Genomic DNA, 12891 nt, shown 5'->3' on the forward strand with positions numbered 1-12891 from the left:
CCGAAACGTCAGACAGTTTTATTCATAGACAATGCTGTCAACAGCCCAGAAGAATTTAATTGACTGTGACCACCATCGCGCAAGCCTAGGCTTACATATTACTCAAGTTGTCCATCACTAGCGCATTATTCTGGAGGTATGGACATGCAAGCTTGTGCAAATTTTCAACGTATATTGTGTCTCGGTCTCAAGGATTCTAACATCTTTGGTCAGCCCGAGGTTTTAGCGATAAGCTCTTTGCTACTTATTCGGTGTTAGTAAACACTGTGCATCGTGTGCTGTATAGTAGTGTTGTCATCCGGTATTGAGGAGTCGGAGAGATGGTATGTGTAATATAGGTCGTAGTTTTTTTCCAATTTATTGCCCACTAGTTCATGTAAATTAAAGAACTTAGAGACCATACTGTTATGTTCCCATGGATTCAGCTATAATTGTATATCCTTAATGATGAGTGTATCATTGGGAAATTAACGTGTTGTGTGAGATGTTTCTGAACAAATTTTCTTCGTTTCTGATTCGTTGTGTAAAGAGAAGTATAACACTGGGCCGTGTACTGTGTGTGTGGTGTTCGTTGATAACATTTGGCGTTTTAAAATGTAGTGCACAATGTGAGATTGTCATGTTGTTCTTTAGAGACGCGGGAGATGTAACGACTGTAATATGTAGTTCAGAAATTTCCGTGATTGCGTCGCTCAGAGAAGTTGTGGCTCTTCTCAGCCTCTCGTAAGTATACTCCAGAATGTAGTTACGGTTCCCTGTACATTCTTTTGAAGCTGCGTGCGAAGTTGTCACAAAGCGATATGTCGGATTACGTTACCGATCTCATTTATGTAATAAACTTTCGTGTCCTGATATCATCTTGCATTAGATTCTGAGAAAAAGAAAGAGCGTTTTTAGCAATTTTGTATAGTTGTCGCTTCGCGAAAGTGGTAATGAGTAGTCTACCTTTTTAGATTACCTAACAATTATTGTATATTCTATAGGGCTTCCTCCTGCTTCACGTCTAAAATTAAAATCCGCTGTGCCTGGAAGAGAACATTGCTTTTATCCAACTTATTTTAGTTTTGAATAAAGTGTCTCGTCACTTTACAGCTTTAACAGTGAGTCAGGTTTTATGTTACCAGGCAATAGCTGCCGGCGCACTAATACAAGCTAATATCATTGGCAACTAAATTCATTGCTTTCTCTTAAAAACAACAACAACTCAGCAAGGAACTTATCGTAACATTACATTTGCTTTACTGTGAAACACAGATTACGTGAGTAGATATAGTGCTAAATATTGTTTTCACTAAATAAATTTTAAAAACCCAGCAGATCAAGAAAAGTAGTAATTCTGATGTGGCAATGTGACTACTGGAGCATCAGAATCTTTATGTTGTTGTTATGATTGTTGTTTAGTTTTCATGGAGCAGTGTTTCAGTTCTGGCCTAAACAGTTTTAACTCCTGCCTTTATAAAGGGAAGAGAAGCTAAGCACTATTTCTCAAAGTCTGCTTCACTCCTTCCCTCTTTTTTTGCGGTAGAATCCTCAGTTCAGATTGTGAAGAAGGAAGGGAAAAGGAGTAGTAGGAGGGGGGTGCCATTGAGAGCAAGATCACCATACATTACTTCTCTAAGAAAGTTTTGACAGAGCTTGATGGGTAATGTTATCCTGTTTGTGTTTTGCAGGCCTTTTTAAGGCCTTGCATTTTGTTATCTTGGAAACTAACATTTGATGGTATTAATTGCAACTGCCTTAGGTAATTATGATAGTTAATCATCAATAAAGCCTACACAAACTTTTTGTGGAAGTTACTTATCTCCATTGCTGTGTATGTTGAAATTCTCTTCATCTTTGTTGTTTCTTTTGTCTACAGGCAGACATAGATGATAACATGACAGTAACAGTTGAAGAAGAAGAACACCGTCGGAAGCCTGAAGATGAAGTTCGACGCAGAAAGAAGCGTACATACAAAGCACTGAAAAACCAAATGGAATTTTATTTTGGTGATGCTAATCTAACAAAAGATAAATTTCTCATTGATTTAATAGAAAAAGATAAATGTAAGCAATATGAATATTCACATTTCTACAGTACAAGTATAATTTAATACCACTTTCATTTCTTGTTTACTTGGTTGTGTATGTTATCTTCTTTGTTGAGCACATTGATATTCTCGGTAAACATACCCAGCGTCAAAAAAAAAAAAAAAAAAAAAAAAAAAAAAAAAAAAAAAAAAAAAAAAAAAAAAAAAAGTACAGGGTGTGAAAATGGTGAACAACTGTCAGTTATTATAGATGGTCATATTGATTGTACATGTGAAATAATTGATTTACACTGCTGCTCATCTTATCAGCATAGAGTAGAGTTTCTCAGGCCACTTAGATCCTAGGGTTCGAGGGTCTCATGTTTTGCGAAGAGAAGTGAAGGCAAAGATAATATGCTGATTTTAGATGCACTCAGCACCTGGATTCAAACTAGACTCTATCTGATGAAGAGAATGAAGTCAATTATCAAAGTATTGTGTTGAGACATGTAATTGCAAGCTTGAGGTACACCCAGGAATTTAACATCCTATAGAGATAATGTACTAACTGCATGTATGGTGTACCAGCTGCTGTTTTGTGTGCTGCCATAGCAGTTTATCATCATTGGTCATAGCCAATTCGTGGTAATATACAGTAGCCAGTGAGAGTTGCTCAATCTTGTATCATGGTTATCATAAAAAGTTGCTTTTTTTCCTGAATATGTCACAATTTCTGAGGTTATGAGTTAGTTTGGATGTAATAACACAGCTTAAATTGTTGCAAGTGAAACAAGCACCAATGAAACCCATATACAACTCCTGAATTCGTCACGTTCAGTTGTGTGACACCATCGAGCCATGATGTGTTTGTTTTGGAGTGGAGGTGAAATGTTGCTGTAGAGGGTGTGGTGTATGAAGTGGTGCCAGTTTAATTATGTGGTGACAATGTGTTTGAGAGGTATGTTTTTGTCATTTAGTGTGCTAAAGTTGTCATGATGTGGAGTGTATGATATTACGTGGTGGAAGAATCAGATGTATTGTTTAGAATGTTGTCATATAAACCAGAATATGTCATAAAATTTAAGCAATTTTCTTAGGTGCCTACATAACTACTAAGTAAGTAGATCAACATTTTTAATTAAATCATGGGAGAAGGTAGGTGGCTCAGTGTTTATTAATATATCAAATGTATGGCTCTATTGTTAATAAAAATTGATCCACCTAACTTCTCTCATGATTTAATTAAAAAAAAGACAGTGAATCAATTCAATAAGTATCATAAACTGTTTTCTCAAGGGTTCTGCCTTCTTGTTCTCTGATTCATCATTCACCGCATATAGTTACCAACTGCACACACGCCACAGAAAAGGGAAATACAGAAGTGTCCGATTCCACCCATCTGCTTTCACCCATGATGTCACAAATATGGCGGAAATGACCGTACACCACGACTCCAATATGGCGCCTATGACGTCATTACGTAAACATAGCAACAAACACGAAAATACATCGAAAAACCAACATACACACGTTCCACAATAAACCTAATGACACTAACGAGACAAGTGTGGGAAATTAGGGGTTTCTGGGTGGGGACAAACTAAATATAAACAAATTTAGATACACACCCGCATACAAAACCACACAAAAGACGGAAAAAACTGACAACACAAATTCCACTAAACACAATATCCTCTGGAATTGGACATTTCCCTTGACCTACGTAGCTCAATAGCAGCTCCCGATCCCACAAATTGGAATCAAAAACTTTCCTTGACCTACATAGCTCAACAGCATCTCCCGATCCCACAAATTCGAATCGAACACTTCCCTTGACCTATATAGCTCAACAGCAACTCCTAGTACCAGAACATCAACAGCCACAACCACATATTGTAATGGAACACTTCCCTTGACCCCAACACACAACAAATACACTAAGAACAAGAAAAATAAAAACTTACACAACAAAGTTCCGGCGCCGCAACCCAGGTCCTAGGTCGGCCACCACAATCACACACAGGCGCGTGCGCTCACACACACACACACACACACACACACACACACAAAACCACAAACCAACGAAAAAGTACACAACCAAAAGAAAGACCTAACCCACCCACACCCCAACCCAACCTTCCCCCTCACCCCAAAATAAAATACCCATAAACAAAAACCAAATGCAAAATAAAAAAATCTCAATCACACACTACAACTCAACAAAAACTGCAACAAAATAGATCCTTCACAACTAAATCACAAACTACCACACTCCCACCCCCCCCCCCCCCCCCTTGCAAACAGTACTAACAACTAACCCCCCCCCCCCCCCCCCGAGCCGCAGCCACCCACCCTAACCAACCACCTTTGGCATGTACATCTTACTAATTGTCCTTAAAGAAACCCCCCCCAAAAAAAAAAAAAACAATGGCCCTCAGGGACGCTCTTCTGCCAACAGTACTCATCTAAATTAGATTGAAGGTTGGAAGTGCGCCTCTTCCCCCTCCCAAGAACTGACTTAACGGCCCCCCACATCCCCTCTACAGTATTTGTACAAGCCCCCATCTCATAATTTTTAAACTCTAAACTATGGTTAACAACTAAATGATTGTACCCCCTCTCACCCAACCCCCTATAAGAAGAAAAGGCATCTGGAACTATAGTGGAACCCGGTTCTATAAACTCCTCAATTAATCCCACTAATTCCACCTTGGACCGCCTCTCCACAACCCTGAAAACACATTCGGAACACCCACCCCTGTTACAGCAGCCCCCAAACCCAGAGACCAACCACAGACTTACCCCTCCCATACTTCCTTTTCCCAAACTGTGACTGGTCCACCACAGCCCCAGGCCCACCCAACTTACCCCTGTACTTAATAAACTGAGAACATACTTCACAACAAAACGAAAACCAGTGAAGCACACTCCTCTCACTCAACGCCAGTCTCATGCGTGCAAAAACTATGTGAGGATCTATAACAAAAGTAATAAGCCATCAATACAATCTCGTGCATACCCGACCTAGACTTCTCAAACCAGGAACCGCGACGTATCGAGCACCACAGGCCATCCTTATGGCAATGCCACATATGACCGTCCCTGGTCCGAGACGCTGGAACTTTGGCCAGTCTCATTTCATGCCACAAATAGAGCACTTGACGATCAGCGCTGTCAAAGCAAAGAGCTGCAAAAATTTAATGAGCTCCAATGGAATCTTGCCCATCATTACATTCAAGTGAATACTATTGATTTTATCCTTCATATCCATACCTAACAAAAACAGCAACAAATTAATTTACTCAAATTAACACACAACCTACAGCAAACGGCACTACAATAACTTTCACACAAAACCACTTAATCGTTAACTCACTGAAACCAATTCTGCTCAAAACACAGCCAAAATGCAAACAAGCCACTAGAATGAGTAAGACCAAACTGAACCCATTACACCGCACAACACGAAACCCCAAAATGCACCACCAGAGGGCACCATGAACCATAACACGATGACACCTGCAAACACGCCACACTCACAAACCAAACTCCTCGTCGTCATGACATCACACACCACAACAGCCTTACATCACGGGTCAAAGCCGACGGGTGGGATCGAACGCTTTGGTCGACCCCGGAAAAGTGTCAGTACCGTAAGTGCACTTTTACTATAGGGTTGAAGTGTTTAGGTGTACCGGAGATTAACATACTAGCTTCTGTTGTTGGGGAAGGGTGTTGTTGGTATCCTGGTCAAGGGATGAGCTACATTGTTGAGCTGCAGATTGGGGTACCCGTTTTTTTAGTTGGGGGGGGGGGGGGTTAAGGTTTATTGGTCTCCTGGTCTAGGGTTGAGCTATATAGGTTAACTGGGGATTGGCTGACCATGATCTTATGATGTGTTTTGTATGGTTTTACTGTTACTTTTTGGCAGTTTTGAGTGTTGTGTCTTGAACAGTGTTATTGCTTTTATTATTGAATTTTTAGTTTTTACCAGCCCAAAACCGCCCTTTTTCCCACAGTTGTCCCAGTAATTTCATTCAGTTTAATCATTGTATTGGTTCGCACGGTATTTGTATTTTTGTGGCTGTTATGGTCAATGTTTTGGTCGCCGTGTCGGGTATGCTGAAAACTGGTTTTCAGCTTGGTGCTGACATTGGTCAAAGCAGAAAGGTGATATCCCAGTCTCCAGTAATCCCTATCCAAATTGATGTTCATGTTGATGATCAAGGAAGAAAACAAATCAGTTTAAACACATTTCATGCGTCCATTCCTAATTTCTTCATAACATTTTATTTCTGTTTAGACAAAGAATAAAGTGGTAGATAACTGTAAGCTTGTTTGTATTAATGCCTTAATAGAGGAAAATATTGAAAAAACAGTCTAAAGTTTTAGAGCTCACTCAACAAATTGTGGCACCAGTGCAGGAATGCATTTTCATTGTGAGTGCTGTGTGACACCAGCTTACGTCTACATTTACACGGATACTCTGCAAATCACATTTAAGTGCCTGGCAGAGGGTTAGTCGAACCACCTTTACAATTCTCTATTATTCCAATCTCGTATAGCACGCAGAAAGAATGAGTACCTATATCTTTCTGTACGAGCTCTGATTTCCCGTATTTTATCGTGGTGATCGTTCCTCCCTATGTAGGTCGGTGTCAACAAAATATTTTCGCATTTGGAGGAGAAAGTTGGTGATTGGAATTTCGTGAGAAGATTCTATCGCAATGCGAAACACCTCTCTTTTAATGATTTCTAGCCCAAATCCTGTATCATTTCTGTGACACTCTCTTCCATAATTCACGATAATACAAAACATGCTGCATTTCTTTGAACTTTTTCGATGTACTCCGTCAGTCCTATCTGGTAAGGATCCCAAATCGCACAGCAGTATTCTAAAAAGAGGACGGACAAGCGTAGTGTAGGCAGTCTCCTTAGTAAGTCTGTTACATTTTCTAAGTTTTGTGCCAGTAAAACGCTGTCTTTGGTTAGCCTTCCACACAACATTTTCTATGTGTTCCTTCCAATTTAAGTTGTGCGTAATTGTAATATCTAGGTATTTAGTTGAATTTACAGCTTTTAGATTAGACTGATTTATCGTGTAACTGAAGTTTAACGAGTTCCTTTTAGCACTCATGTGGATGACCTCACACTTTTTTTTATTTAGGGTCAACAGCCACTTTTTGCACCCTTCAGATATTTTTTGTAAATCGTTTTGCAGTTTGTTTTGATCTTCTGATGACTTTATTAGTCGATAAACAACAGCATCATCTGCAAACAACCGAAGACGGCTGCTCAGATTGTCTCCCAAATTGTTTATGTAGTTAAGGAACAGTAAAGGGCCCATAACACTATGCTCAAAACAATATGCACTTGGATACCACTTTCTTAACAAACCCTTATCACTGTCCATAGAAATTGTGGTTGCATTGTGATTTCTGTATCAGTCAGCTCTTGAAGAATCTCTTGAGCGTGGATTACCTGGCTGTTACTTCGTGATGCAGTATTACTGAGCAGTGACAGCTTGAAGTCAGTTGTTGACCCTTCTAGTACTTCAGAGAGCCCCAAGGTGGATGTTCCTTCTTCCATTAAGTACTACGTAGCTTGAGAAACATATTACTGGTATGATCTGTTCCCACTCATTTGTTTTTGCTGTGTTGTAAAATGCGGGACAGGTCAACTGATGAAGAAATTCTGGAGCTGCTAGAAAATGTGGTTTTGAAGTTGATGACAGTATTTTAGAAACAGCCAGTGATTTTCTTTTTTCCGTCATATTATAACCAAGAGCCACAGAGGTAAAAATATTTTTACTTCTGTGGACTGCAGCAGTCATATCATGGCCCTACAGGAATGTGCCAGTAGTTGTATAAAAAAGTTTGCAGTTTTCAGCAGGCCTAATTTTCAGTAGGCTTCCAGCAGAGCTGAGAAAAATTTGAGTGATATACTCCACGTATCAAATCCAAGTTGAAAAGTTTCCATGTGTTACACATCTTCTGTTCTGTACAAGATTTCCTTGCTGAAGTTAAGAACTTTGCTTTGTGTTGTTATTTATTTGTATTCTCTCTCAATCTTTTCCATGTTTTATTGATTCCTTTATTCTGTTGTTTATAAATTTTCTAATCAGCATTCCGTAACTATGTACTGGATTATTCCATAACCAAGTTGCTGTCCCATGGAGCCTGATAGCTAAATAAATAAATAAATAATTAGTAAACAGACACACATTCTCCATTTGGAATATGTTCTGTATTTCATACTGACAGTATCATAGTAAATGATATTGTATGCTACGCTTATGTGTAGGCTTCAGTTGTTGACCTGCACTTCCCCCACAATGCGATGGCTGTTCACAGCGATGCTCACAGCACTACCATTGTTGGCGCCCCTACTGCAGCATCTGTGTAACTGTAGGCCAAGTTATTTTATGTACACTGCTCTTCTGGTTCTTGGTGTCTGACAGGCACGATGCGTGGGTGAAGAACTCTGTTGACATCATGGGGTTCACTAACAAAGTGATCTCTTGGTGGTGTGTTGGTGCTTACATCCATGCGTCTACGGACTGTTCTGCCTTATGTTGTCTGTGCTCAAAAGTGCACACTGGTGGAGTTAGTGGCGGTTTTTTCGTGGCTACAGGCTATCTCTTTCCATCTGAAAAGAAATCTTGTTTTTACATTTGTTTGTGTGGCCATCTTCTGCAGCAGCTGTTAACATCTGTTATTATAGGTTATCTGCCTTGAGCTGACTGCAATGTAACTAGAAAGAATTACACCAGATGTGTTTCATTTTTATTTACAAAGCATCTCCTGTGGTATTCTGTAAATTGGGTACACATGTTTGTACATTTATTTTTTTATTCTTTTAGGTGAAAAACAGTGTTTTCTTTATTAAGTTAGTTTGCAAGCTACTTACGGTTTTCTTTACATAATCTGCTCCTTCCCCTCTTACTAGCAGTGGTTGGTGTCGACAGGCTTCATTTCACATCTGCAGTTTTTGGCATTTTGCATTATTTCCCGTGCTGCATTACTTATAATTGACTTTCTTAACTGTTTTCATTCATCACTGCCGCAGTATTTATGCCTATTCATTTGTTTTCATTCACATTGTGAGTTTGCCAACCTATGAAACGATTTTGTGTGTGTGTGTGTGTGTGTGTGTGTGTGTGAGGGGGGGGGGGGGGGGGAAGAGAGAGAGAGAGAGGGAGTTAGTGAAATTGTCTTGTATGTAGGTAGAGATGTTAGAGGAGTGGCTATTTTTCTTTTTTTCCAGGGGGGGAGGAGGGGGAGGAATGGCAGGGATGGCCTGGACAGTGATTGTGGGACAGATCCGGGAGGAAATGGTAGTGGTAAATGGAGCCTGTGGTTATATGTGTACTTTTAATGTTATATTAAGGGGTTAATCAGTTTAATGAGTGTGTGGTTTGCCAAGTTGATCTGATCATTTATGAGTTGTTTCTTTTCTGTTATGGGTTTTTGGATGTGGTAATTTTCTTGTAAGGTGAGTAGGTATGTTTTGTTGTTTATCATTATAATTTCCATGTCTGTGTCTCTGGTTGTAATTTTATATTCGTGTTGGTGAGAGTGTTCTGCAAAAGTCGAATGATTTGTCCTATACTTCCATGCACATGTTCTTTGTATCTGGTATCAAATGTCCTCCTGGTTTGACCTATATATCTTCCATCACATGTATTGCATTTCAGTTGGTATATTCCTGATTTCTGATACAGATCGGTTTTTCCTATTGTGTTTGGGAAGTATTTCTGAATTGAGTTGTTGGTTTGGTGCGCTATTTTTGTGCCTTGTTTTTTGAAAATATTGGATACTCTGTGTGTGTATTTTTGGTTATATTTCACTGTGTACCATCGTTTACTTTCTTTTTCTTTCACACTTTGTGTTGTTTCTATCCTTGTATTTTGTGTATTTGTTATGTGTGATTTTGTCCTTGTGTTGGTGACAGTTGGATGTTTGTTCTTTTCTGTTTCTTGATCAGTTTTGTTACTGTTTTCTTTGTATCCATTGTTTGTGGCTATTTGTATTATAGTATTCATTTCTTTTTTGTAATTGTCTGTATCTAATGGTACTGTGTTTAGTCTGTGGAGCATGTATCTAAGTGCTGCGTGCTTTTGAGAAGTGGGGTGCTGTGATGTCTTATGTATAATTGTGTTTGTTGTTGTCAGTTTTCGGTATATGGCAAATGTGTGTTGGTTGTTTTGAATCTTCATGGTCATGTCCAAGAAATTTAACTGTCTATTTTGCTCTTTCTCTATTGTAAAATGTATCTTATCATGAACAGAATGTATGTCTGTGCGTAACTGTTCAGTTTTATTTTTTGGCTCATCTATCAGGCACAAGATATCCATATGTCTAATCCAGTATAGGTTGTTGTACCTATTTGGCACTATTTTGTTAATATAATCTGTTCTACATGGTTTGTAAATATGTTTGCTATGGTTCTAGACACTGGAACTTTGTAAATAGAATACATTATTGAACTGAAAATAATTCTTTTCTGTTATTAGCTCTAGAAGCCTGACTGTTTCTTTGATGTATACTTGTGGAAGTGTGTTGTGTGTCTTAAAATTTTGTTCTGTAATGTTTATTGTTTCACTTATTGGTATATAGGAATACATATTCTCTACATCAAATGACAGGAGGGTGGCTGTGTCTGGAACTTGGATGTCTTTTATGTACTGAATCAATTGTGTGTTTTGTTTCTTATAGTCCTGTCTTCTTGTAATTTGTAGTTTTCTGATAAGATTTTCAACATGTCTCTTGCAATTGGCTAAGTGGGAGCATTTCTATAATTCACAGTAGCTCTGACGAGGAGATCTTTCTTATGTAGCTTTGGTTGGCATCGGAGTGAAGGTGCACTGAGATTTGTTTGTATCAGTTTTGTTTTTTTATTATTTTCTATTGTATGCTCATTGTGTTTCTCAGCTTCGTTTGCAATCTGTTTATTGGATCTGATTTTAATTTTATAATTTTATTTTTTGTGATGAACTCTTGTATCTTACCGATGTATTGCTCTTTATCCATGACAACCACTGTGCTTCCTTTATCTGCCTTTGTGATGCTGGTGTTGCATTCATGTAGTTTCTTTCAAAGTTTTGTCTTTGTTATAGAATCTTTATTGTTTCGGTTTCTTCTGTTTTCTTTCATCTGTGTTGTTATGTTTTTGATTTCGTTACTGACTAGCTCTCTCGTCAGACCAATGTTTACTTCACTTGTTTCATTTCTGTTTTCCTGTGTGAGAATGCTTTCTGATTAAACTATGACATTTTCTATGTGTTTTTCATCTATCTGTGTGCTGACATTGTGTTTCAGACCTATTTTGAGTAGTTCTATTTCTTCTGTACTCAAAATAGTGTCCGTGAGGTTGACTAGTCTTGGACAGAAATGGTATTTTTCATTAGACTGGGTGTAATTTATGGCTGTGTTGGGTGTTTGTTTAGCTTTTAAATTTGCAATCTTTTGTTTGTGGGTTTTTCATTTCTTCTATTACTGCATATGTACGATTTTCAACATTGCTAACAAGATGGGCAAAAACAGCGGTATTATTCAGAACACTCATAAGATTAAGGTGTGCTTTATATAGTTCCCAATTTAGGGTTTGATTTTTGGCATAAAGAGACCTGATTTCATAGTTTAGCCAAATTTTTTGAGCTTTTTGTTTCGTTTTTTGTGCACTGGCAGAACTGTTTTTAACCTGTGTTGGAATTACTGACATCAAGTAAGGGAATAATTTATTGACAAAATATGCTTGAGGTCTTGTAGAAAGGAAGCAATACTGTTTGCTTCACTGAGGCACTATTATTGTTGCACAGTTGTACATGACTTTTTGTTGATCTTTTTTTTAAACTGTGTCCACACATATGATATGCTTAATTGAAGTTGACTGGCTTGATGACAGTGAAAGTGCTGTTACTACAAAGCTTCTGGCAGAAGGTGAAGTAGCACAGCTCCTGTCAATTTCACAGGCTCTACACTGATGGTGACTGCCATTAATTGAACATGTTTGATGGATACAAAAACTTGCAGTATCAACGTCATTTATTTTGTGTCAGCAGGGACGGGTGGCAAAAGTTTAGTTCAGCCCCAGTGTTGTACTTAAAGGTTTTTTGTGCAGTAATGTTACCAGCACTCACCACAAAATGTGATGGGAAGGAAAGAGGACGTGTCAGATGCTGGGTGTATCCAGCCAGTGAGAGAGCAGCAGACAGATGACATGTTTCAAAGCAGTACTGTTACATTCTCACGTCAGTATAATGCTATCTCTAAAATCATAATACATTCAGAAGAAATGGGAGAATATTTTGACGACCAAGATTATTAATTTAAGCTATAGTATTAGATCACAGCCTAATTACAGCCATGTTATTTGTAAAATATTCAAAAGAAACAAATATATATTGCAACAAAGATTATTAATTTAATTTTTGTGAGTGAAACTGTTGTACCCCAACCTGACCTAAGCCTTGGATTCACCTACAGATCAATCTGTTACTACAACCAGGTAATTTGGCTTTCACAATTGTTGGCTTCGCCAACTCACAACTAAATTTTCACCTTGTAACCTATCCACAACCTTGTAATCATGTAAGTGGAAACAACAGTCAAATATTTATGACAACAAAAATTATAAATTTAACTGCTGCTTGTTTTACTCGCAGCAATTTAAGCTGTGTTACTAGGCCCCAGCCTAACCACAACCTCGTAATTCCTGATGTACTTGGCGCTAGACATTCATTTTCTCACCTCTCATTTATGTGAAAGTATCATCCCATTGGCTTCATGAAACTGATGTGTTGCCAGTATATGAGCAGTTCAGAATCCGGGACTGCAGCTGGCCCTGTTCTAGACTTTACCCAGAACTGGCAGTTGTCCTAG

At 38.5% G+C, this 12891-nt stretch overlaps 1 protein-coding gene across 1 annotated transcript in view; it reads left to right on the forward strand.

Annotated features, from left to right (window-relative positions):
• The first annotated feature begins 215 nt into the window (after positions 1 to 215).
• LOC124618455 (la-related protein 7) overlaps positions 216 to 12891 on the forward strand; it is a 101838-nt gene continuing 89162 nt past the window's right edge. The window contains exons 1-2 of the mRNA XM_047145349.1: positions 216 to 323; positions 1859 to 2045. Of these exons, the coding sequence (XP_047001305.1) occupies positions 321 to 323; positions 1859 to 2045 (190 nt within the window). The 5' untranslated portion in view covers positions 216 to 320. The remainder of the gene's footprint in view (positions 324 to 1858; positions 2046 to 12891) is intronic.

Source organism: Schistocerca americana, chromosome 1 (genome assembly GCF_021461395.2).
Source record: "Schistocerca americana isolate TAMUIC-IGC-003095 chromosome 1, iqSchAmer2.1, whole genome shotgun sequence".
NCBI classification, from domain to species: Eukaryota; Metazoa; Arthropoda; class Insecta; order Orthoptera; family Acrididae; genus Schistocerca; species Schistocerca americana.